The sequence below is a fragment of the Styela clava genome, chromosome 13, assembly GCF_964204865.1.
Source record: "Styela clava chromosome 13, kaStyClav1.hap1.2, whole genome shotgun sequence".
NCBI lineage: Eukaryota > Metazoa > Chordata > Ascidiacea > Stolidobranchia > Styelidae > Styela > Styela clava.
Genome location: NC_135262.1, coordinates 180,187 through 207,967, shown reverse-complemented (window position 1 = coordinate 207,967; position 27,781 = coordinate 180,187). Strand labels below are relative to the sequence as shown.

The 27,781-nt window shown below is 40.7% G+C and overlaps 1 protein-coding gene across 1 annotated transcript in view; it reads left to right on the top strand.

The window, feature by feature from the left end:
- The window catches only part of LOC120333484 (uncharacterized), a 43,860-nt gene extending 30,580 nt beyond the window's left edge, over positions 1-13,280 (top strand). Inside the window, exons 15-25 of the mRNA XM_039400913.2 lie at positions 210-416; positions 1,808-1,950; positions 2,855-2,983; positions 3,636-3,738; positions 4,392-4,567; positions 5,478-5,640; positions 6,252-6,383; positions 7,027-7,128; positions 8,178-8,353; positions 8,959-9,035; positions 9,331-13,280. Coding sequence (XP_039256847.2) covers positions 210-416; positions 1,808-1,950; positions 2,855-2,983; positions 3,636-3,738; positions 4,392-4,567; positions 5,478-5,640; positions 6,252-6,383; positions 7,027-7,128; positions 8,178-8,353; positions 8,959-9,035; positions 9,331-11,495 — 3,573 coding nt within the window. The 3' untranslated portion in view covers positions 11,496-13,280. The remainder of the gene's footprint in view (positions 1-209; positions 417-1,807; positions 1,951-2,854; positions 2,984-3,635; positions 3,739-4,391; positions 4,568-5,477; positions 5,641-6,251; positions 6,384-7,026; positions 7,129-8,177; positions 8,354-8,958; positions 9,036-9,330) is intronic.
- The last annotated feature ends 14,501 nt before the right edge of the window (positions 13,281-27,781 follow it).

Here is a 27,781-nt window from a genome sequence, read left to right as displayed (position 1 = left end):
CAAGCGGTTAGTTAGTGACAAATTTGAGTTCTTTCGTGAAGGTCAGGGGCGTTTTTCAGTGAGCCATATAACAACTTGATCTAGAGACAGACATCTAACTGAGCCACAGTTATTGATATAATAATGATTCTTTCACCACTAAGTTCATGCATCTGAAATTGTTGATATCATGACAAGAGGCTCTTGATCTAACTCATATTTTTTCTCAGCCATGGGTTGACCAAGGCACCACCATCTCGGAACTGGCAAAGCAAGCCTCGATCCATGGCCAATGTGGTAGAGCCTTGATACAATGCCAAGCCCACGATCCACATGTCCATCTGTTCCTTGCTTCAGCCAGTATCGTGAACGCCGTTGCAAAGCTGAGAAAATCTTTCACTTCTGAACATATCCAAGTCATTCTAGATGCCTACAAGGTAATTTCTTGTTACTTATCGATCTTAAGATCGGTGAGTGTGTTGATAGGTATCTGTCTGTCTGTCTGTATGTCTGTTAGATGAACGCGATATCTCACGAAGGCGAGGTTGAATCTGCTTCAAATTTTGCATGGGCGTTCATCATATCTCGGAGCAGAAGCCTATTGAGTTTGGATGATATTTTATGTTGTATAATTAGTGAGTTATTAAATAATTAGTGGTGGGACACGCGGTGTCACTATAGAGTCATGAATCGAAACCACAGTTTCGATCGATATGTCTTCGGTCTCCGACCGATATTCTCGTTGTATATTTAAAAGTCTCAAGCTTTTTAGAATTGAGTTCATTTCTGTGCGCATTGTTCTGCACATTTTTTTATTTTAAATTTGAATTAACTAATATACAAACACAAAATAGCAGTCTGGTCAGTCTTGTTTTTTTTTTTGGAAAATAAGACATTGTCTTGGTGCATTCTATTAAATAATAGTTAGTTCATTAGGAACAAACAGCAAGTCATTCTCAATATCCACGAGGTATTTTTTTGTTGTATATTCAAAGGTTTCAGGTTTTTTAGAATTGAAGTTGTTCATGTCTGTTGCCATTGTTCTGGATGCACACTAACACAAATATTATATTTGTGTGACGTTTCGTCTGGCCAAGGTCATAGCCTACTATGTATGTCTGAGCAAGTCTGACCAAGATCAGACGAAACATTACAGAAATATATTTGTGTTAGTGCGCAGCAAGACTCTTAAATCACTTGGGATTGTACTATTGCTATAACTTCCTCGCATCATGTGCATACGGATCCATCGGCATGAAAGCATAGGAGAAGGATAAGTAGCCTAGTTGGCTTCGTAGGAACCGAATCATTAGCGATTGTTCTGGAAATTCTTTTATTTTGAATCTGAATCAACTAATATAGGAATACAAAATAGCAGGCTGTCCAGTCTTGTTGTTTCTATGGAAATAATCTGTTGTATTGAGACGTTATATTAATTAATAATCATTTCGTTACAGCCTTTCCATTTTAGTATTGCTGGACTCCTTGTCATTGTAAGGAGGTCGCATTTTGGTTCTTTCATCACCCAAGTCCATGCATCAGGAAATTTAACTGGTTATCTATTCCAATGCTGAATGAAAAAATGCAATCTCGTGGTAATCCATTTCTCGCCATTTAATTAACTGAAGAATCCTGTGAGGGGATAATTATGCGCTAAAGATTTGCTAGACTCCTCGCCATTGCAAGGCAGTTCACATTTTTGGTTTCTCCATTATCCAAGTCCAAGCAACTGTTTATCTATTCCAAACGAAATGCAACCGCATGGTAATCCATTTTTCACCGATTTATTAACTGAAGATAAATATGAAATTCAACTCGCTTGTTTCAGACGAACGAATGGGCTTTGTTTCATCTCGTCACACAATCAGCAATGATGAGTTTCGGTGATCTTGGAGTTATACGTTGGATAACAAACTTCTGTGAAAAGAATTCAGGATCCATCGCTCAGATCAAAGATAGAGTTCTTATTGAGTGAGTAATGTTTTCCATCTGCTTGTCTGTATTCAGTATTTGTCTTTTATACTCTAACTCACGGGTGTGCGACCTTTAGTACAGGAGGGCCAGTTAAAAATAACTGGGTGAAAACGCAGGCTGCATTCAACAAAGGCTTTCTAGTAGCAGCAGGCACAAAAATGTTGGTCTTTGATAATCAAGTTGACTTTCGAATACCTGATGATTTCAGAATCGGATCGGTTAATTTTTTTGAATCGAATCTCGAATACTTGAGAGATTTAAAATTGTATGTAACTTTTTTATTGTATTATGTCCTCCAGACACATAAATTACTGGAAACATAGAATACTTTACTCAGGCAGATTACTGAGCGAGCGTTCACACACAATAACAAACACGTTTTCATCAAAAACTGACTACAGAAAAGAGTCATATGTCAGAATTGCGTTGAAAAAATATAGCTTCAATAAAAAAAATGAGAAATTCAGCTCGACTATTGGCGAAAAGAAAAAAAAAAGAAGATGGCCGCGATTCGAAATTTGGCTTTGAACCGATTCGAACAATTTCATATTCAATTCGAAATTCCCAGCCCTATCTGTAACGCAAAGGGATTGGAATCACTCGCACATGCCAGATTGAACTAAATTAAAAATTCGTTTTGTGGCGCGCACAACATTCAAAATTAGCTTTGTTGTTTTTAAAATTAGCTTCGTGGTTTTTAAAAAAACTGTTCAGGATTGTATGCTTGATGGGGAAAAATCTCAGTGTTGTCAGGGGCTACAGCTACACTAAATGACTTGACGGGCCTGGTTTGGGCTCGAGGGTCGCTTGTTGCACACCCTGTGTTCAGAACAATTTAAATCATAATCACAGTTGAATACGATAATGAAATAATTCCTAATTCTCACTCTTTTAATTCCAGATCCATCCAGCCTTACCCACTAGACAACGTGAGCGAACTCCTTAATGCTTTAATTAAACCTGACTGGGTGACGTCAGTGGATGCCATACAACAGACGGTCATTGCTGTGGCTTCAGAGTACTCTATCAGGTAGGCTGAACTTTGAACCTGGAAAAAGGAAGTGAAATGTATATTGTCATGTCACCTGGAAATATTGTTAACTCTAACCTAAGGAAGGATATATTATTTCTTTCTGAAAATTGATATTTAACTTTTCGATAACCAGCTTTGATTTCCCGCGACTTTCCCTCCTCAGTAAAACTGTAATCTTCTTTTTTTTTGCATTTTTGTATTCATTTGTTTTTTTTACTGGTTGGAAAAAATAAACTTGACTTGACTTAAACTTAGTGAAAAGGGAGGTAGCATATGTTTTGTTTTCTTGACGCCAGTCTTTGAACTCAGACGAGGGTGGGAGTAGTAAATATTGTTTTGTTCTTGGATTGGCTCTCCAGAAGTATGTGCACCAATATGGAGGTAACTAATATTGTTCGCCTACTTTACATCAAGTTGTGTGAAGGGCAAGGAGATGTATTCACTTGGCTAACACAGACAGTCCCCGAACTCGTAATAGAACTAATATGAGGAAAATCGGAATAAAATTACGGCCTAGCCCTAACCTGGTACACATACTACGGGAGTACCTTTTTTCTAACTCCTGTGGCAGAAATTTGGAAATACGACTCCGAGGAAAACATGCTCAGACACTTCAATCCAATATTCCTAACTTTCATGTTTATTTCAGACTTCTTGAAGAACTGAAACGCTACGACGCAAAAGTCCTGATTCTGAGATCTAAATGGCTGGAAGAGATTATTCTGAAGAATGTTGAGGAAAGGAAGATTTCTGTGAGTAATTTGTGTATAAGAGGGGGAGAGCAAAGAAGTAAAGTGGCTTGATAAATCAGTATTTCTATCATTCGGTGACCGTACATTTGAACCCATGTGTATATCCGCGGGTTCAATCTATATATGCGGGTGCTAAAACCCATGGGTTAGGGTTAGTATGGGTTTAAATATCAGCAAAACAAAAAAAATTCCCATAGGTGCCATAGTATGCAGGTGCAATTGTCGAGGGTTCAGATGTACGGGAACCCTATCAAACAAATTCCCTCATATCATTCCAATCCCAGATGGCAACGGCAACCGCCGGTAAATAGAGAAGTTAATACCTTTTTGACTCACTCATCACATACAAACCTTTAACAACCTTGATTACTCAGTTTTGGCCATCGTGGGAGATTGGGATGGAGAGTGAATTTTAAATATGGGAGAATTTCTGGGCTCAATGCCATCGTCGGGTGGTTCAAATGTCTGGTTACAGCTTCTTTCACCATGAAGTCCATGCATCTGAGACGACTAATCCCGACCCGAACTGGTAACTGGACGAGAGGCCGTGGTTTGTCACATGGTTAAGCAAGCCATCATTACCAGCTTTCCTCTATCCTGGGATAAATATGTAAATCCTATCCTGTTTGCTCAATTTACAATCTTTTATTCAGCCTTCTCTTCTTCGAGATGAAAGAGTCATCAACCAACTGAAGAATGTTTCGAAGACTTGCAGTTTCGTGAACCCAGTGAAGCATAACATCGATTTGTACAAAAAGATTTCTCCGAGCGCAGAGTGGTATCGCAGATGCAACCAACTCCTTCAGTTTCTACAGGATAAGTTTTCCAAGTAGGTGTTTTCTGGATGCTCTTGAAGTATGTGCATTAATATGGCGCACAAACTGAACATAGTATGTGTACCAGGTTGTGTGCCATGTGGTGCACATACTTCTGGAGCGCCATAGTTTTTCATATTGAGTTTTCGGCCTTCGGCCCAGTCATCAAGTCTTTGGTCCACTGAAAAGTAACTGTCCACCCCTGCCATACTACATACACTACAACCACTACCCCCAGGCATCCAATTCTCATCCCTACTGTATATACTGCATGCACTACCCATACCGCATATACTATACATACTATATATAATATGCTACATATACTACCCCTACTACATACACTACATCATCTACCCCAGGTACCCATTCAGCGGAACGATGGAAGAATTCTCATCCTTACTGTATATACTGCATATGCTACCCATACCACCTATACTATACATACTATATATAATATGCTACATATACTACCCCTACTACATACACTACATCATCTACCCCAGGTACCCATTCAGCGGAACGATGGAAGAATTTTCATCCTTACTGTATATACTGCATGCACTACCCATACCACATATACTATACATACTAGATATAATATGCTACATACACTGTACATACTACTCTTACTACATACACTACATCCACTACCCCCTAGCACCCAATTCTCATCCCTACTGTATATACTGCATGCACTACCCATACCACATACTATATATAATATGCTATATACACTGTACATACTACTCTTACTACATACACTACTTCATCTACCCCAGGTACCCATTCAGCGGAACGATGGAAGAGTTCTCATCCCTACTGTATATACTGCATGCACTACCCATACCACATACTATATATAATATGCTATATACACTGTACATACTACTCTTACTACATACACTACTTCATCTACCCCAGGTACCCATTCAGCGGAACGATGGAAGAATTCTCATCCCTTCTCTGGTTATTGTGGAGCATCGGTGATATCGACAGATTGAAGGCTCGTCTCGTATTCTTTGAAGACAGACATTCCTGTGACGATGACGGGGTGAAGGTCACGAGTTTGAAGGTGATCAAAGAGGTGAGGTCAAGGTCATTGTTTTACGCTAACAGAAAACAACATAAAAATTAATAATGGAATTGCTTAAAGAAGCGGAATTTTATTGTACATAATGTCCACTGAAGCGTTTCTGAACTTCATAAGTACAGTTATCCCTGAAAGTTTATCTGCCGAACTGCTACTGTTTCAACTACTGAAAGAGTACTGCTGTTTCTCTGCTTTTGTGTTAGTGCAGTGGTTCCCAAATGGTAGGGCACACCCCTCAAGGGGGAAGTAAACAATTTTGTGAGGGGGTGTCAAGCTAATTGAAAATATTCGTTATATCTATATCTTTTTAATCAGCCTCACACATCCTCAAAAAATTGTCTACGCCCCATCGTTTAATAAGAACCACTGTTCTGGATGAAGTGTCTTTGACTCTTTATCTTTCATATTATTTGATCAAATATTCAAATTAGAGTCAAAGTACGATGAGGGTTCACTCAAGCAAGGCAAACTGTCTACGTCCCACTGTCTGAGTGCCACTAATCTAGGCAAACTGAATTGCGAACATTCCTGTCCTAGTTTTTTAGCGCGGAGCCTTGTTACACTTATTTAAAATGTCACACAATCTATCTATGCCTTCATTACAGCTTGCTGGTCTTCTCGACTCCTCTGCTTATCCTGACTCGGCTAACAACAAGCACATATTGACTGCTGGATGCATCAGGCTATGCGTTGTTGAGACGCTAAGTTGGCTGACTTGCGCTGAATGTGCTAGCAAGGTAGGATTTTGCATTCTATTTATGCGAAGTGTGCTTAACTACTTCTCCTTTCTCTCTGGTTTTGTGTTAGCGTTCCTAACCAGTTGGCCACTGTAACTTTTCAGGTGGACCTAATAAAATTGCTAGTTTCATTAACGTCACTTCAGTTAAATTTTGTGAGTAGTAGCATTGAATGATTGTGCTGTTTTTTGCTACTGAGTGGTAATTTTCATTCTATTTATTAAAGTGTCCATTTTCGAAGACTGTTTTTCTTGTAGTTTTCCCCTTGCATGAGAAATTAATGGCCCACAAAATTTTTGTGCATCGAAAATGACCCTCGAAGGAAAAAGGGTTGAGAACCACTGTGTTAGTGTACACGTATGCACTGAGTGCAATGTTATCATGGCCTCTGTTGCTCAAGCCTATTACGTTCAATCAGACTTTTCTTAGGCAAACAGTTGGGGGAATTTTGTTTTGAGCTTGTATCTTGGAAAGACTGATCTTTCCGGTTTGGAAAATCTAATCTGTTAGTTAGACCCTAACCCCTAGGCCATCCCTAATTTCCCTTTCTGTTTTCTGATACCTATTTTAGCTCATGTTAGATGCAATACATCACATTTGCACAAGGAATCCCTAACATACAGACCACTATTCATATTTCTAGATGCCGACAGGATGGGGTGACATCTGGGTGTCGATCGCTCAAGCAAAGCTGACGGAGAATTTTGAAAGTTTGAATCAAAACATGATTGAGCAGTTTAAAAAGGTGAGTCATGCTTTAGCATCATCTGATGGTCTGACATAAAAACTCTCCTGCATTATTAGATTCAATTATCTATTTACTATGATTTCTGCAAATCCACAATTCTGTTAAACATGATCTGACTTACAATATATTTGATATTTCATGATGTATTCTGCAAGGGGTGTTCGGAACTTTATAACTGATTTTATGTGCGTTCAGGTTTTCCATAAATGACCCTTTACAATTCCAATTTTTACTTCATCTATTACATCTGTGGAGGCCAAATAATATATGGTATCGATAAAGTCCCTTTGCAATTTTAAAAAAATTTCAAGACTTCATGGACACCTTATATGTTCAGACTTTCTCTACATAGATCTGAACTCAGAGAGAATTTTGAAAACAAAAACATAGCAAGCTTTATTTAATTGTTGTGAATGCCTAACATCCTTGATGCATTTAGAGTTCTAGTTAATATTATTAAAAATCTCAAATTCCAATTGTTGATTCTCAAACACTCTGGCAGTCTGAAAATATGACAATGTTTCCGATATCAATAAGCGCTTGCCCAGGGACGCAGTCAGTAAGGGAGGTTCTGAAATTTTTTAGTAGCCAATTAGACCTATCCTAACATTAAGCCGGAGGGCGGAAATTGTTGGTTTTCAAAAGTCTGAAAGGTCAAAAAAGTGTTTCGGATTATGGAAAATGCAATGTATAAATGGAGAAAAATGCTTTTTTTTGCATTTCAAAAGGGGGGGAAGGTTCCAACCCTCAAGCACAACCCCCCTGGCCACGCCCCAGCACTTGCCATTCTGACTCGACAGCTCTGGTTTAAAATAGCTTTTTTTGTCAGCTTGTTCCATCACAAAAGTCATATGTTTCAGCCGGTTCTGTTACAGATAGAGATGTTTTTTGCAGTAATGCCAACCGGTTCGCTGATCTCATAAAATCCCGTGAGACGGTTCTATAGAACCGGTGCGAACCGGCTGGATCCCACCACTGAATTCGTCCGACTGCTCCACCTATCATGTTATCTTAATTCTACCACTTTTCTCTTTTCCACCCTCTAGTGGTTAAACCAGGTTCCGTTAGACAATCCCAATAATTATCAACGACTGACGGCCTGTCTTCGTACGTTTCTTTCAACCCTCGTACTAACATGGATGAAATGTTCGATGAATCTCGACCGAGTGTATCGTTTACTCATGGATGTATCGGCTGCGATTGCTGGCCAAACATTTCAAAGGTTTGTTGTTGTTTGGTTTGGACCAGGGGTTCTCAAACCAGGGGTCGCGACCCCAAATTGGGTCGGAGTGATGAGTAGCTAGGATCACAATCAGGTCACTGAGTTATGGTGCAGAGATGGAGGCACAAAACATCTACGATTTAACAAATCGTGTTAAATTTAGCAGTTTGTACCATAAATGTAGGTACTTATTGTGACATCAATGTTTGGTTTCCGCTTTTTTTACTTAATACCACCACATGACCAAACTTAAAAGTCCAGTGAAAGAAGCTCTAAAGTTTCATGAAAAATATATACATTATCCTGGGGTCGCACTGGACACTTGAAAGTTGTCCTTGGGGTCATCCTGAAAAAGCTAGTTTGAACTAACTACTTATCCTTCTTTGTTTTGGCACGGATGGTTATAATGTTGGGAGATTGTCGTAGCAATACTCACAAAATACTTAAATATTGTGAAATATTGTTAAATGTTGTGTAGTATTGGGTTTTGTAGGGCAGAGCAATCTCTGGCCCACGGCCAAATGCGACCTTTAAGGTAAAATTGTTCGGCCCACGAATGATTTGGAATTGGTTTTGCTTCATTCAAAGAACTTCTTGTTTTCCAGGGATTTTGCGTCATTATCAGCAGAACTCATCAAAGTAGAGAAAGATAAACTGCAGCCCAAGATATTGGAAACAATAGGTAAGAGGATCAAGAATATTTTTTATGGTACTCCCATAGTATGTGTACCATGTTGGAATTAGGCCATAATTTTATTTGATTTTCCTTATTTTATTACGAGTTCTGAGACTGTCTGTGCTAGCCAAGTGAATATACCTTGTGCCCATAGGTTTCCGTCTCTGTACACAACTTGAGGTAAAGTAGGCAAACAAAATTAATTACCTCCATATCGGTACACATACTTCTGAAGCACCTTTTTAATTGGAAATCTCAAAACCCTAAAGTCCACACAATCTTATTTTGAAACATTTTTCAGAATCTCAACCTCCGAACAATATTCAGATGCAAACTCAGGTTGTGCGACAATCTAGATCTTCAGTCGACCAAGCACCTGTACAGTCAGAACCTCAACACACGAGGCAGTACCGATCTATGAGCGGGCCTCCAGGACCACCTCCTTCATTAACTAAAAGCAATGACCTCACTCCAAAACGAACAACGACTATGAACGATGGAGTTGCAAAACAAATTCTTAAGAAACCCCCAGAAGTGGAAAAAATTATTCCCCCCACTAACCCCTCCCCACAGAGGGAAGAACTGCGAGCATCCACTGCTGTGATGTCCACAGATGCTTTATTCAAGAAAACACCCACAAATAAGGCAATTTCACCTCAAAAATCAGCATCCACACTAGGGCCTCAAAAAGGGGAATCCCAGAAACCTTCCCCCCAAAAAGATAAATCATCCAATCCATTTTCCTCCCTCAATCGAACAAAAACTTGTCAAAGTTGCGGAGAAACGATAAGTTGTGCGTCGTTCCGTTGTCCAAAGTGCAATCAAGCGGCACGTTCCGTCCAACCTGTGACGTGCCCGGGTTGCGGACAAGAAAATCGAGAGATGAAAGGTTATTCGTGTCAGTATTGCTATAGATCGTTGCTAGACGTACTTTTCCAGGGCGGAGAGGGCCCTCCAGTGTCTTCGGATGAACCTAAGGTCGCGGAGGTCAAACAAAACAAACGTAAAAAGAAAAGCGAAGATAAGAGACGAAAAAAGTCGAAAAACGATGGAAAACCAGAGAAAAAAGATAATCCTCCAGAAAGAAATAAAAGTTTATCGGAAAATTCAGAAAAAAAGGTTTTGCCGGTGACTTTGAAAGTCCAACATAAAACATTGGAAGACTCATCGGACAGCGACTTGAATGATTTCGTCACAGAAAAACCAAGGAAAAAACGGAAACGTCATGTATCAATGAATTCAAAAGTTCCGCCGTTAAAGTTGAAACGAAAACCTTCTATTATCTCATCACCCCCTCGTGTGGTTGAACCTGCAAACGTCGGCGTATCGTTGACAGACGAAGAATCTGATACTGATGAAAACGGCAACAATGCACTGATTATTTCATCTGATGAATTCTATGTTGATCCAAGCAAGGCAATCACAGAAAAAACTAAAATTACGACACAGAAATCCTCCGAAAGTCGTAGTATGGTACCGGCACACAATTCTACTTTGGCATCACCGGAGAAATCACACTCAGACAATATGGGGAAAACCCCTCCCATTCCAAAACCTCAGTTTTTTAATAATGTGAACAATAAGCATCAGAGTGACGCTGTGTCACCCCAGAAGGTACGAAATACCCATAATCCTCCTGTTAATACCCATAATGCACCTGCAAAACGAGGGGTCGGGCATAGCAGCATGATGTCTAAAAAACAGAAAGATATTTTGAGTCGTATTAAAAGGCCTGGTATGGGATCGAAAGTTTCAACATCGACCAAAATCACCCCTCCAAATTCATCAAATAAAGACATTATGAGGTCACCATCTGGATATAAACGCTCGTCCCTGGACAATGGGCCTATGTCATCCCCAATACGCGGGCAAAATGAACTAATATGTAACAATGAAAAGCAAAGAAATGATTCAAGTTGCAGCAGTGGCTCTGTCAGTAGCTCAGCGTCTGCTCTCTCCTTTGGTTTAGCGTCTGTCGAACAAAAAAGCCGACCAAGGAACGTGGGCCACAGGACGGGTGGCCCCCCCAGTTCAAAAAAATATGAGACCAGTCGTTCAATCATTGATGAAAACGTTGCTTCGAATTCGAAAAAGACTTTGTTCCCAAAACCACTGAACAGCAAGGATAGTAAATTGAAGAAAAAGAAGAAAAAGAAACACAAGGATCGACCGACGAAAAAAATAACTCTAACGGAACGAAAACTCGATTCGATGATCTCAAAGCGAAAACCAGGGCCAGCGAGTCTGACTGGCTATCACAGGTTACTTAAATTATCTCACAAGTTAAAGAAATTACAGCGTACTTCGCCACATAAGTTGTGGCGCTTTTCGTCATCGGTTACGTTTCCTATCAATGCTGATTTATCTCGATACGCTCGAGTGACTCTGACCTCATTTCCTGCGAAGAAATTGATTCGTATTCGCAAGTTAGTTCCGAATTATTCGATTGAAGATTTATACGGCTAAGTTGCTAATGCATTAGCATGGGATTGCTGGAAATATCAGAATACAGCAGCTTTGGGTCCGGTGTCAATTTACTAGCGGGCAATGCACCATCGTAAATATATATATTTTTCAGTAGCAGAGGCGAGCGTACTGTTGCTCTGAGTTTGGTGCAAATTTGTCTATGATGTCTGTAACCCTCTAACTCCCGCATATACTGATTGAGTTTGTGGGCAATACACCATAATAATTCTACATAGTTGAAGTTTGTCTTGACTGCATAGCTGAAATCACAAATGTGAAGACATCAGTCTCATTTATTTCTGAGTGAGCGCATGTTACTTTGCAATGTGTAAATTCCCCTGATAAACTAGTACAAGGTTCCGTAAGAAAGGTCTGCAGAATATATTGCTGACTGAAATCTGTGCTACCTAAATTTTGTATCTTTTAGTGATTATTTTAGAATCTTCCTAAAGTGTAGTTCTGGGGTTTCGTACAATCTTCTTAAAGAATGTCCGTTTCGAAATTTGATCAGTAATAATTCGAGCTGGAAATTTTACTTGTTAGATTCATTCGATTGATTTTTTCTATTGTACCAGTTTTCTAATCTTTGTATTAATGTTGGGCTTCAAGTACAGTTTATGATATCTTAAACCCAGTAGCGAACCAGTTTTTGTTTTTATATTCTGCTTGGTTTTCTGAAGTTCAACGCAAAAGGGAACCTGTTTGAATCACCACCACACCACCATTGCTTAATCCCCACAACTTTGTCCCTCTTCGATATTGTTCATATCAAAAGCCATATTATCTTTACGGCTTCTGCTGTTAGTCAATTCTACGATAACTCGTATTAATCCAGCATAGGAAATACAAAAAATTTTAACAATAGAAACTATGGTGCATCTCTGACTTTAATTGGCCATTAAGTAGGCTTTGTCAGCCCAAGTTGAAAGTTTGAATCCCATCATTGAATGCCTGAAACTCTGGAATTCAAAATTTTGTGGCTCTGATTTCAGACCTCGGAGTTTTGGGACAACCTAGTCATTTCAAACATTGGCCAATGACTCTCAGTATTTTCTCTCTCATTGGTGTAAGAGTTTATAAAAATACAACTCTGACTCGCCAAACTGCGACTGATTTCAATAATTAGCCAATTCGTTCATTCTTGTAATTTAGAAGTTTAAAATTTCGACTCCCGACTAAGGAAAGTTGAGAAATATTGCTTGGACTCCAATATATCTCAAAATGTCCTCATTTCAAGGGTTAGAGACTGGATTGAATGTCTCTCAGTATCTCATTTCAGTACTCCCTGTAGTGTGTTTACCAGATTAGGGTTAGATCATAATTTTATTCCAATTTTCTTTATTTTAGTTCCATCACGAGTTCGGGGTCTGTCTTTGTTAGCCAAGTAAATATACCCCTGCCCATAGGTTTCAAGTCCCTTTAATGTAAAATTGGCAAACAAAATTAGTTACCGTACCTCCATATTGGTACACACACTTCTGGAGCGTCCTTCCTTTGTGTAACTATTCAATGTTTCTCATCTGCTGACTTTTGGGGAGTTTCAGAAATAAGACTTTGAATACAATAATGCATGGCAAGAGGTCACAGCCCCACTCATTACTCGCAGTATTTATGTTTCAATGTTTTTCCGTCTCAACCTTTCTGCATCTTTTATTCTAAAATGACATAATATCTTTTGTAAATACTGTTTTACCGGTGCGTTTCATTCTTTCTCGTCAAATTGTAGCAATATCGAATTCTGTTTTTTACCGATTTTCCTTGTGAATAAATTATGATTGGAAGTAACTCTTGGACTTGGTTGTTAAACATCTGCAAAATACTCTGCTGGTCTCTCCATCGAGAGAAGCATAAATAAGTTAGGTTTACTAACAGTGGTGTGTATAGATAGATAATGATTTATTTCCGATACAAGTACATAATACAATAAGCATAAGCAAACAACAATAAGCATAAAAATGGATACGGAAGGGGACGGGCAAGACTTCCAAGGTCAACAAGGTCGACCGACCCCTCAGGTAAGATTCTACCAAGACAGGACATTCTAAAGCAGGCATCATAATTCCAATAGAAGAAATATAAATTTTTGAGTTTTAAGCCCGGTTAAGAGGCCCCAGAAATCAATTCCCCGAAAGTATTGGAATAGGAATAAAAATTACAAGGAACAAGAACATCACATGATTACGCAGATCATGTTTTTAATAGGAATTAAAAATGCGAGAAAGAATGAGGAGGGCGACGGGCTAATTACAATTAGTTATACTTTATGTTAGACACGAATCAAATCGTGAGAATGAGGCAATTTCTATGAATAGGTGAAAAATTAAAAATACCATACTTCCCAAGCTATATAGTACATATAATTATTACTTCAGACTATATATAATAGCATCTTCAATAATTTTCACAGAGACATACATCTATAAAATGGTGATTTCCTATCCATTTTATGAATCTGCTAGCATACACTGAGATTTGAACGTCACTGCATCACATTATAATCCGCTAATAAATGTTGTTTTAGTTTGCGATCAAATAATTGTGGGGAACACTGTTTCATACTTTGTGGAATACTTTGCCATACATTAATACCTTCCAGCTTGAGCGATTTCTTCATGCCTGAAGATTGATACCGCGGGGTGAAATACAACTTATTTGATGTACTCCTGGTCTCATACGGATGGATATTTGAAATTTTGACAAAAAAGTTTTGAAAATACTCTGGCAGCAGCACATTTTCATAACGATACATAAATTTTCCCACTTCACTTATGTAGAGTTCTTTCAATTGAAGAAATCCACACTGATGATACAGTTTTGCATTATTTATACGTATTTGTCTAGATGACTCTCGGTACATGATACATCTAATCATCTTATTTTGTAAAACGGCAAGGGGTTAGGGTTAGAGGGGGAAAGGGGGGAGCGCAGTACGTTATAGGGGTGGTTTGTTGTTTATTTTGATGATTTACTTGACCTTTATTTATTTATTCTCATGTATACCAACATCCATAATTTGTTCATCCCCCAAATTAGTTTTGAATTTAGGTATACTCGCCCAAAAGTTGACACTGTTTACTAACATCGCCACAGCTTCATTCAAAATAGGTTGTTTTATACAGAATCAGATAATTTATTTTTGTAGTGCATGATACATTGTAAACACAAACAATAATAAATCAAGACAAAAGAAAAAAACAAACACACAATGTTTGTTTCTATTAGTAGAGGTTGCGCGAGACTAACTAGTGTGTTATCAATCAATCAATTTTATTTGGTCAAAACAACAAAATGACCTGGAGGACGGGCATAACTTTAACACAAATATATTACTGTAACGAGGTTTTGGTCAGACGATACGTATAATGCAAGGATGCTGTAGCAGAAATAAAACTACCAAACTATGCAATTCAAGAAACCGCACGATTGTTCTCTCCTTGTCATTGTTATAAACTGCTTGTCTGAAGAAGTTTGATATTCGTCAGACGAAACGTACAGAAATACATTTGTCTTAGTGTGCTTTTATTCCGACTGCAATTGACGAGGAGCCGCAAAAGACAACGATGTATGATTAGGCTACATACACTCTTACCTAACACCCTGGACAAGGCTTGATATTAGCAGTTCCTTTCAGGTGTTTTATGATCATGGACGATCGCAGAAGTTTGTTTTTTAGGAAGGTCATGATAGCCCAGATGACAATTAGAATAGGATTTATTCCTGTGGAAATTCGGGATAGCATCGTATCGGAAGCTCGAAGAGGAATCTCTGGACTTGTGAGATAAGTTACTTTGTCTGGGACTTCGCCGTGACACCAGAAATGACCAAGCGCAAGACGCAAATTCAGGAAAGTTTTTAAATGGGGACTTGAATAGCCAAACACTCACCCGCTGATTACCAAGCATGAAAGATGCATCGTACGATTCGCAAGGCTATTCAAAATAAATATCAGATAAGTTAATTAATCGCTTTCCAGTGGTTCAAATTTGCAGCAGCAGAATGACGGTGTGCATTAATTAAAAGAATTGTGGATTGCCCGCTGATTGACTTGCACGCAACAAATTAATCAGACTTCCCAACCTTTTTCGATAAATTCCTCCATTCCAGAGGTAAAAGAAACTCGTCTCTGAGCCACGTTACGGGCACTCACTCAGAAGTGAAGGAGACTCATCTCTGAGGCAAGTTACGGGTACTCACTCAGAAGTAAAGGAGACTCGTCTCTGAGCCAAGTTACGGGTACTCACTCAGAAGTGAAGGAGACTCATCTCTGAGCCAAGTTACGGGCACTAACTCAGAAGTAAAGGAGACCCATCTCTGAGCAAAGTTACGGTCACTAACTCAGAATGAAAAGGAGACTCATTTCTGAACAAAGTTACGGGCACTGACTCAGAAGTAAAGGAGACCCATCTCTGAGCCAAGTTACGGGCACTGACTCAGAAGTAAAGGAGACCCATCTCTGAGTAAAGTTACGGGCACTGACTCAGAAGTAAAGGAGACCCATCTCTGAGTAAAGTTACGAGCACTGACTCAGAAGTAAAGGAGACCCATCTCTGAGTAAAGTTACGGGCACTGACTCAGAAGTAAAGGTGACCCATCTCTGAGTAAAGTTACGGGCACTGACTCAGAAGTAAAGGTGACCCATCTCTGAGTAAAGTTACGGGCACTGACTCAGCAGTAAAGGAGACCCATCTCTGAGCAAGTTACGGGCACTCACTCAGAAGTAAAGGAGACTCATTTCTGAACAAAGTTACGGGCACTAACTAACTCAGAAGTAAAGGAAACTCGTCTCCGAGAAAAGTTGTGGGCACTAACTCAGAAGTAAAGGAGACTCATCTCTGAACAAAGTTACGGGCACTCATTCAGAACTGAAGTAAAAGAGACGCATCTCTGAGCAAAGTTACGGGCACTCATTCAGAACTGAAGTAAAAGTGACTCATCTCTGAGAAAAGTTACGGGCGCTCACTCAGAAGTAAAGGAGACTCATTTCTGAACAAAGTTACGGGCACTATCTCAGAAGTGAAGGAGACGCATTTCTGAACAAAGTTACGGGTACTAACTCAGAAGTAAAGGAGACTCATTTCTGAACAAAGTTACGGGCATTAACTCAGAAGTAAAGGAGACGCATTTCTGAACAAAGTTACGGGCACTAACTCAGAAGTAAAGGAGACTCATTTCTGAACAAAGTTACGGGCATTAACTCAGAAGTAAAGGACACGCATTTCTGAACAAAGTTACGGGCACTAACTCAGAAGTAAAGGAGACTCATCTCTGAGCAAAGTTACGGGCACTGACTCAGAAGTAAAGGAGACTCATTTCTGAACAAAGTTACGGGCACTAACTCAGAAGTAAAGGAGACTCATCTCTGAACAAACTCACGGGCACTAACTCAGAAGTAAAAGAGACTCATTTCTGAACAAAGTTACGGGCACTAATTCAGAAGTAAAGGAGACTCATCTCTAAACAAAGTTACGGGCACTAACTCAGAAGTAAAGGGGACTCATCTTTGAGCGAAGTTGCGGGCACTGACTCAGAAGTAAAGGAGACTCATCCCTAAACAAAGTTACGGGCACTCACTCAGAAGTAAAGGAGACTCATCTCTAAACAAAGTTACGGGCACTAACTCAGAAGTAAAGGGGACTCATCTTTGAGCAAAGTTACGGGCACTAACTCAGAAGTAAAGAAGACTCATCTCTAAACAAAGTTACGGGCACTCACTCAGAAGTAAAGAATACTCATCTCTGAACAAAGTTACGGGCACTAACTCAGAAGTAAAGGAGACTCATCTTTGATCAAAGTTACGGGCACTCACTCTGAAGTCAAGGACACTCATCTCTAAACAAAGTTGCGGGCACTAACTCAGAAGTAAAGGAGACCCATCTCTGAGTAAAGTTACGGGCACTGACTCAGCAGTAAAGGAGACCCATCTCTGAGCAAAGTTACGGGCGCTCACTCAGAAGTAAAGGAGACTCATTTCTGAACGAAGTTGCGGGCACTAACTCAGAAGTAAAGGAGACTCATTTCTGAACAAAGTTACGGGCACTAACTCAGAAGTAAAGGCGACGCAATTCTGAACAAAGTTACGGGCACTAACTCAGAAGTAAAGGAGACTCATTTCTGAACAAAGTTACGGGCACTAACTCAGAAGTAAAGGAGACTCATCTCTGAGCAAAGTTACGGACACTGACTCAGAAGTAAAGGAGACTCATTTCTGAACAAAGTTACGGGCACTAACTCAGAAGTAAAGGAGACTCATCTCTGAACAAAGTTACGGGCACTAACTCAGAAGTAGAAGAGACTCATTTCTGAACAAAGTTACGGGCACTAACTCAGAAGTAAAGGAGACTCACCTTTGAGCAAAGTTGCGGGCACTCACTCTGAAGTAAAGGGGACTCATCTTTGAACAAAGTTACGGGCACTCACTCAGAAGTAAAGGAGACTCATTTCTGAACAAAGTTACGGGCACTAACTCAGAAGTAAAGGAGACGCATTTCTGAACAAAGTTACGGGCACTAACTCAGAAGTAAAGGAGACTCATTTCTGAACAAAGTTACCGCACTAACTCAGAAGTGAGGGAGACTCATCTCTGAACAAAGTTACGGGCACTGACTCAGAAGTAAAAGAGACTCATTTCTGAACAAAGTTACGGGCACTAACTCAGAAGTAAAGGAGACGCATTTCTGAACAAAGTTACGGGCACTAACTCAGAAGTAAAGGAGACTCATTTCTGAACAAACTTACGGGCATTAACTCAGAAGTAAAGGAGACGCATTTCTGAACAAAGTTACGGGCACTAACTCAGAAGTAAAGGAGACTCATCTCTGAGCAAAGTTACGGGCACTGACTCAGAAGTAAAGGAGACTCATTTCTGAACAAAGTTACGGGCACTAACTCAGAAGTAAAGGAGACTCATCTCTGAACAAAGTTACGGGCACTAACTCAGAAGTAAAAGAGACTCATTTCTGAACAAAGTTACGGGCACTGACTCAGAAGTAAAGGAGACTCATCTTTGAGCAAAGTTACAGGCACTAAGTCAGAAGTAAAAGAGACTCATTTCTGAACAAAGTTACGGGCACTAATTCAGAAGTAAAAGAGACTCATTTCTGAACAAAGTTACGGGCACTAATTCAGAAGTAAAAGAGACTCATCTTTGAGCAAAGTTACGGGCACTCACTCAGAAGTAAAGAAGACTCATCTCTGAACAAACTTACGGGCACTAACTCAGAAGTAAAAGAGACTCATTTCTGAACAAAGTTACGGGCACTAATTCAGAAGTAAAGGAGACTAATCTTTGAGCAAAGTTACGGGCACTCACTCAGAAGTAAAGAAGACTCATCTCTAAACAAAGTTACGGGCACTAACTCAGAAGTAAAGGGGACTCATCTTTGAGCAAAGTTGCGGGCACTCACTCAGAAGTAAAGGAGACTCATCTCTAAACAAAGTTACGGGCACTAACTCAGAAGTAAAGAAGACTCATCTCTAAACAAAGTTACGGGCACTCACTCAGAAGTAAAGAATACTCATCTCTGAACAAAGTTACGGGCACTAACTCAGAAGTAAAGAAGACTCATCTTTGATCAAAGTTACGGGCACTCACTCTGAAGTCAAGGACACTCATCTCTAAACAAAGTTGCGGGCACTAACTCAGAAGTAAAGGAGACCCATCTCTGAGTAAAGTTACGGGCACTGACTCAGCAGTAAAGGAGACCCATCTCTGAGCAAAGTTACGGGCGCTCACTCAGAAGTGAAGGAGACTCATTTCTGAACAAAGTTGCGGGCACTAACTCAGAAGTAAAGGAGACTCATTTCTGAACAAAGTTACGGGCACTAACTCAGAAGTAAAGGCAACGCATTTCTGAACAAAGTTACGGGCACTAACTCAGAAGTAAAGGAGACTCATTTCTGAACAAAGTTACGGGCACTAACTCAGAAGTAAAGGAGACTCATCTCTGAGCAAAGTTACGGGCACTGACTCAGAAGTAAAGGAGACTCATTTCTGAACAAAGTTACGGGCACTAACTCAGAAGTAAAGGAGACCCATCTCTGAGCAAAGTTACGGTCACTAACTCAGAAGTAAAGGAGACTTATTTCTGAACAAAGTTACGGGCACTGACTCAGGAGTAAAGGAGACCCTTCTCTGAGCCAAGTTACGGGCACTGACTCAGAAGTAAAGAAGACCCATCTCTGAGTAAAGTTACGGGCACTGACTCAGAAGTAAAGGAGACCAATCTCTGAGTAAAGTTACGGGCACTGACTCAGAAGTAAAGGTGACCCATCACTGAGTAAAGTTACGGGCACTGACTCAGAAGTAAAGGTGACCCATCTCTGAGTAAAGTTACGGGCACTGACTCAGCAGTAAAGGAGACCCATCTCTGAGCAAGTTACGGGCACTCACTCAGAAGTAAAGGAGACTCATTTCTGAACAAAGTTACGGGCACTAACTAACTCAGAAGTAAAGGAAACTCGTCTCCGAGAAAAGTTGTGGGCACTAACTCAGAAGTAAAGGAGACTTATCTCTGAACAAAGTTACGGGCACTCACTCAGAACTGAAGTAAAAGAGACGCATCTCTGAGTAAAGTTACGGGCACTGACTCAGCAGTAAAGGAGACCCATCTCTGAGCAAGGTACGGGCACTCACTCAGAAGTAAAGGAGACTCATTTCTGAACAAAGTTACGGGCACTAACTAACTCAGAAGTAAAGGAAACTCGTCTCCGAGAAAAGTTGTGGGCACTAACTCAGAAGTAAAGGAGACTCATCTCTGAACAAAGTTACGGGCACTCATTCAGAACTGAAGTAAAAGAGACGCATCTCTGAGCAAAGTTACGGGCACTCATTCAGAACTGAAGTAAAAGAGACTCATCTCTGAGCAAAGTTACGGGCACTGACTCAGAAGTAAAAAAGACCCATCTCTGAGTAAAGTTACGGGCACTGACTCAGAAGTAAAGGAGACCCATCTCTGAGTAAAGTTACGGGCACTGACTCAGAAGTAAAGGTGACCCATCACTGAGTAAAGTTACGGGCACTGACTCAGAAGTAAAGGTGACCCATCTCTGAGTAAAGTTACGGGCACTGACTCAGCAGTAAAGGAGACCCATCTCTGAGCAAGTTACGGGCACTCACTCAGAAGTAAAGGAGACTCATTTCTGAACAAAGTTACGGGCACTAACTAACTCAGAAGTAAAGGAAACTCGTCTCCGAGAAAAGTTGTGGGCACTAACTAAGAAGTAAAGGAGACTTATCTCTGAACAAAGTTACGGGCACTCATTCAGAACTGAAGTAAAAGAGACGCATCTCTGAGTAAAGTTACGGGCACTGACTCAGCAGTAAAGGAGACCCATCTCTGAGCAAGGTACGGGCACTCACTCAGAAGTAAAGGAGACTCATTTCTGAACAAAGTTACGGGCACTAACTAACTCAGAAGTAAAGGAAACTCGTCTCCGAGAAAAGTTGTGGGCACTAACTCAGAAGTAAAGGAGACTCATCTCTGAACAAAGTTACGGGCACTCATTCAGAACTGAAGTAAAAGAGACGCATCTCTGAGCAAAGTTACGGGCACTCATTCAGAACTGAAGTAAAAGTGACTCATCTCTGAGCAAAGTTACGGGCGCTCACTCAGAAGTAAAAGAGACTCATTTCTGAACAAAGTTACGGGCACTATCTCAGAAGTGAAGGAGACGCATTTCTGAACAAAGTTACGGGTACTAACTCAGAAGTAAGGGAGACTCATTTCTGAACAAAGTTACGGGCATTAACTCAGAAGTAAAGGAGACGCATTTCTGAACAAAGTTACGGGCACTAACTCAGAAGTAAAGGAGACTCATTTCTGAACAAAGTTACGGGCATTAACTCAGAAGTAAAGGAGACGCATTTCTGAACAAAGTTACGGGTCTTAACTCAGAAGTAAAGGAGACTCATCTCTGAGCAAAGTTACGGGCACTGACTCAGAAGTAAAGGAGACTCATTTCTGAACAAAGTTACGGGCACTAACTCAGAAGTAAAGGAGACTCATCTCTGAACAAACTTACGGGCACTAACTCAGAAGTAAAAGAGACTCATTTCTGAACAAAGTTACGGGCACTAATTCAGAAGTAAAGGAGACTCATCTTTGAGCAAAGTTACGGGCACTCACTCAGAAGTAAAGAAGACTCATCTCTAAACAAAGTTACGGGCACTAACTCAGAAGTAAAGGGGACTCATCTTTGAGCAAAGTTACGGGCACTCACTCAGAAGATAAAAGAAGACTCATCTCTAAACAAAGTTACGGGCACTAACTCAGAAGTAAAGGGGACTCATCTTTGAGCAAAGTTGCGGGCACTCACTCAGAAGTAATGGAGACTCATCTCTAAACAAAGTTACGTGCACTAACTCAGAAGTAAAGAAGACTCATCTCTGAACAAAGTTACGGGCACTCACTCAGAAGTAAAGAATACTCATCTCTGAACAAAGTTACGGGCACTAATTCAGAAGTAAAGGAGACTCATCTTTGAGCAAAGTTAGGGGCACTCACTCAGAAGTAAAGGAGACTCATCTCTAAACAAAGTTACGGGCACTAACTCAGAAGTAAAGAAGACTCATCTCTAAACAAAGTTACGGGCACTCACTCAGAAGTAAAGAATACTCATCTCTGAACAAAGTTACGGGCACTAACTCAGAAGTATAGGAGACTCATCTTTGATCAAAGTTACGGGCACTCACTCTGAAGTCAAGGACACTCATCTCTAAACAAAGTTGCGGGCACTAACTCAGAAGTAAAGGAGACCCATCTCTGAGTAAAGTTACGGGCACTGACTCAGCAGTAAAGGAGACCCATCTCTGAGCAAAGTTACGGGCATTGACTCAGAAGAAAAGGAGACTCATTTCTGAACAAAGTTACGGGCACTAACTCAGAAGTAAAGGAGACTCATCTCTGAACAAAGTTACGGGCACTAACTCGGAAGTAAAGGAGACTCATCTTTGAACAAAGTTACGGGCACTCACTCAGAAATAAAGGAGACTCATTTCTGAATAAAGTTACGGGCACTAACTCAGAAGTAAAGGAGACGCATTTCTGAACAAAGTTACGGGCACTAACTCAGAAGTAAAGGAGACTCATTTCTGAACAAAGTTACGGGCACTAACTCAGAAGTAAAGGAGACCCATCTCTGAGCAAAGTTACGGTCACTAACTCAGAAGTAAAGGAGACTCATTTCTGAACAAAGTTACGGGCACTGACTCAGAAGTAAAGGAGACCCATCTCTGAGCCAAGTTACGGGCACTGACTCAGAAGTAAAGGAGACCCATCTCTGAGTAAAGTTACGGGCACTGACTCAGAAGTAAAGGAGACCCATCTCTGAGTAAAGTTACGGGCACTGACTCAGAAGTAAAGGAGACCCATCTCTGAGTAAAGTTACGGCCACTGACTCAGAAGTAAAGGTGACCCATCTCTGAGTAAAGTTACGGGCACTGACTCAGAAGTAAAGGTGACCCATCTCTGAGTAAAGTTACGGGCACTGACTCAGCAGTAAAGGAGACCCTTCTCTGAGCAAGTTACGGGCACTCACTCAGAAGTAAAGGAGACTCATTTCTGAACAAAATTACGGGCACTAACTAACTCAGAAGTAAAGGAAACTCGTCTCCGAGAAAAGTTGTGGGCACTAACTCAGAAGTAAAGGAGACTTATCTCTGAACAAAGTTACGGGCACTCATTCAGAACTGAAGTAAAAGAGACGCATCTCTGAGCAAAGTTACGGGCACTCATTCAGAACTGAAGTAAAAGAGACTCATCTCTGAGCAAAGTTACGGGCGCTCACTCAGAAGTAAAGGAGACTCATTTCTGAACAAAGTTACGGGCACTATCTCAGAAGTGAAGGAGACGCATTTCTGAACAAAGTTACGGGTACTAACTCAGAAGTAAAGGAGACTCATTTCTGAACAAAGTTACGGGCATTAACTCAGAAGTAAAGGAGACGCATTTCTGAACAAAGTTACGGGCACTAACTCAGAAGTAAAGGAGACTCATTTTTGAACAAAGTTACGGGCATTAACTCAGAAGTAAAGGAGACGCATTTCTGAACAAAGTTACGAGCACTAACTCAGCAGTAAAGAAGACTCATCTCTGAGCAAAGTTACGGGCACTGACTCAGAAGTAAAGGAGACTCATTTCTGAACAAAGTTACGGGCACTAACTCAGAAGTAAAGGAGACTCATCTCTGAACAAACTTACGGGCACTAACTCAGAAGTAAAAGGGACTCATTTCTGAACAAAGTTACGGGCACTAACTCAGAAGTAAAGGAGACTCATCTTTGAGCAAAGTTACGGGCACTAACTCAGAAGTAAAAGAGACTCATTTCTGAACAAAGTTACGGGCACTAATTCAGAAGTAAAAGAGACTCATTTCTGAACAAAGTTACGGGCACTAATTCAGAAGTAAAAGAGACTCATTTCTGAACAAAGTTACGGGCACTAATTCAGAAGTAAAAGAGACTCATTTCTGAACAAAGTTACGGGCACTAATTCAGAAGTAAAGGAGACTCATCTTTGAGCAAAGTAACGGGCACTCACTCAGAAGTAAAGAAGACTCATCTCTGAACAAACTTACGGGCACTAACTCAGAAGTAAAAGAGACTCATTTCTGAACAAAGTTACGGGCACTAATTTAGAAGTAAAGGAGACTCATCTTTGAGCAAAGTTACGGGCACTCACTCAGAAGTAAAGAAGACTCATCTCTAAACAAAGTTACGGGCACTAACTCAGAAGTAAAGGGTACTCATCTTTGAGCAAAGTTGCGGGCACTCACTCAGAAGTAAAAGAGACTCATCTCTAAACAAAGTTACGGGCACTAACTCAGAAGTAAAGAAGACTCATCTCTAAACAAAGTTACGGGCACTCACTCAGAAGTAAAGAATACTCATCTCTGAACAAAGTTACGGGCACTAACTCAGAAGTAAAGGAGACTCATCTTTGATCAAAGTTACGGGCACTCACTCTGAAGTCAAGGACACTCATCTCTAAACAAAGTTGCGGGCACTAACTCAGAAGTAAAGGAGACCCATCTCTGAGTAAAGTTACGGGCACTGACTCAGCAGTAAAGGAGACCCATCCCTGAGCAAAGTTACGGGCGCTCACTCAGAAGTAAAGGAGACTCATTTCTGAACAAAGTTGCGGGCACTAACTCAGAAGTAAAGGAGACTCATTTCTGAACAAAGTTACGGGCACTAACTCAGAAGTAAAGGCAACGCATTTCTGAACAAAGTTACGGGCACTAACTCAGAAGTAAAGGAGACTCATTTCTGAACAAAGTTACGGGCACTAACTCAGAAGTAAAGGAGACTCATCTCTGAGCAAAGTTACGGGCACTGACTCAGAAGTAAAGGAGACTCATTTCTGAACAAAGTTACGGGCACTAACTCAGAAGTAAAGGAGACCCATCTCTGAGCAAAGTTACGGTCACTAACTCAGAAGTAAAGGAGACTCATTTCTGAACAAAGTTACGGGCACTGACTCAGAAGTAAAGGAGACCCATCTCTGAGCCAAGTTACGGGCACTGACTCAGAAGTAAAGGAGACCCATCTCTGAGTAAAGTTACGGGCACTGACTCAGAAGTAAAGGAGACCCATCTCTGAGTAAAGTTACGGGCACTGACTCAGCAGTAAAGGAGACCCATCTCGGAGCAAAGTTACGGGCATTGACTCAGAAGTAAAGGAGACTCATTTCTGAACAAAGTTACGGGCACTAACTCAGAAGTAAAGGAGACTCATCTCTGAACAAAGTTACGGGCACTAACTCGGAAGTAAAGGAGACTCATCTTTGAACAAAGTTACGGGCACTCACTCAGAAATAAAGGAGACTCATTTCTGAATAAAGTTACGGGCACTAACTCAGAAGTAAAGGAGACGCATTTCTGAACAAAGTTACGGGCACTAACTCAGAAGTAAAGGAGACTCATTTCTGAACAAAGTTACGGGCACTAACTCAGAAGTAAAGGAGACCCATCTCTGAGCAAAGTTACGGTCACTAACTCAGAAGTAAAGGAGACTCATTTCTGAACAAAGTTACGGGCACTGACTCAGAAGTAAAGGAGACCCATCTCTGAGCCAAGTTACGGGCACTGACTCAGAAGTAAAGGAGACCCATCTCTGAGTAAAGTTACGGGCACTGACTCAGAAGTAAAGGAGACCCATCTCTGAGTAAAGTTACGGGCACTGACTCAGAAGTAAAGGAGACCCATCTCTGAGTAAAGTTACGGGCACTGACTCAGAAGTAAAGGTGACCCATCTCTGAGTAAAGTTACGGGCACTGACTCAGAAGTAAAGGTGACCCATCTCTGAGTAAAGTTACGGGCACTGACTCAGCAGTAAAGGAGACCCATCTCTGAGCAAGTTACAGGCACTGACTCAGAAGTAAAGGAGACCCATCTCTGAGTAAAGTTACGGGCACTGACTCAGAAGTAAAGGTGACCCATCTCTGAGTAAAGTTACGGGCACTGACTCAGAAGTAAAGGTGACCCATCTCTGAGTAAAGTTACGGGCACTGACTCAGCAGTAAAGGAGACCCATCTCTGAGCAAGTTACGGGCACTCACTCAGAAGTAAAGGAGACTCATTTCTGAACAAAATTACGGGCACTAACTAACTCAGAAGTAAAGAAAACTCGTCTCCGAGAAAAGTTGTGGGCACTAACTCAGAAGTAAAGGAGACTTATCTCTGAACAAAGTTACGGGCACTCATTCAGAACTGAAGTAAAAGAGACGCATCTCTGAGCAAAGTTACGGGCACTCATTCAGAACTGAAGTAAAAGAGACTCATCTCTGAGCAAAGTTACGAGCGCTCACTCAGAAGTAAAGGAGACTCATTTCTGAACAAAGTTACGGGCACTATCTCAGAAGTGAAGGAGACGCATTTCTGAACAAAGTTACGGGTACTAACTCAGAAGTAAAGGAGACTCATTTCTGAACAAAGTTACGGGCATTAACTCAGAAGTAAAGGAGACGCATTTCTGAACAAAGTTACGGGCACTAACTCAGAAGTAAAGGAGACTCATTTTTGAACAAAGTTACGGGCATTAACTCAGAAGTAAAGGAGACGCATTTCTGAACAAAGTTACGAGCACTAACTCAGCAGTAAAGGAGACTCATCTCTGAGCAAAGTTACGGGCACTGACTCAGAAGTAAAGGAGACTCATTTCTGAACAAAGTTACGGGCACTAACTCAGAAGTAAAGGAGACTCATCTCTGAACAAACTTACGGGCACTAACTCAGAAGTAAAAGGGACTCATTTCTGAACAAAGTTACGTGCACTAACTCAGAAGTAAAGGAGACTCATCTTTGAGCAAAGTTACGGGCACTAACTCAGAAGTAAAAGAGACTCATTTCTGAACAAAGTTACGGGCACTAATTCAGAAGTAAAAGAGACTCATTTCTGAACAAAGTTACGGGCACTAATTCAGAAGTAAAAGAGACTCATTTCTGAACAAAGTTACGGGCACTAATTCAGAAGTAAAAGAGACTCATTTCTGAACAAAGTTACGGGCACTAATTCAGAAGTAAAGGAGACTCATCTTTGAGCAAAGTAACGGGCACTCACTCAGAAGTAAAGAAGACTCATCTCTGAACAAACTTACGGGCACTAACTCAGAAGTAAAAGAGACTCATTTCTGAACAAAGTTACGGGCACTAATTTAGAAGTAAAGGAGACTCATCTTTGAGCAAAGTTACGGGCACTCACTCAGAAGTAAAGAAGACTCATCTCTAAACAAAGTTACGGGCACTAACTCAGAAGTAAAGGGGACTCATCTTTGAGCAAAGTTGCGGGCACTCACTCAGAAGTAAAGGAGACTCATCTCTAAACAAAGTTACGGGCACTAACTCAGAAGTAAAGAAGACTCATCTCTGAACAAAGTTACGGGCACTAACTCAGAAGTAAAGGAGACTCATCTTTGATCAAAGTTACGGGCACTCACTCTGAAGTCAAGGACACTCATCTCTAAACAAAGTTGCGGGCACTAACTCAGAAGTAAAGGAGACCCATCTCTGAGTAAAGTTACGGGCACTGACTCAGCAGTAAAGGAGACCCATCCCTGAGCAAAGTTACGGGCGCTCACTCAGAAGTAAAGGAGACTCATATCTGAACAAAGTTGCGGGCACTAACTCAGAAGTAAAGGAGACTCATTTCTGAACAAAGTTACGGGCACTAACTCAGAAGTAAAGGCAACGCATTTCTGAACAAAGTTACGGGCACTAACTCAGAAGTAAAGTAGACTCATTTCTGAACAAAGTTACGGGCACTAACTCAGAAGTAAAGGAGACTCATCTCT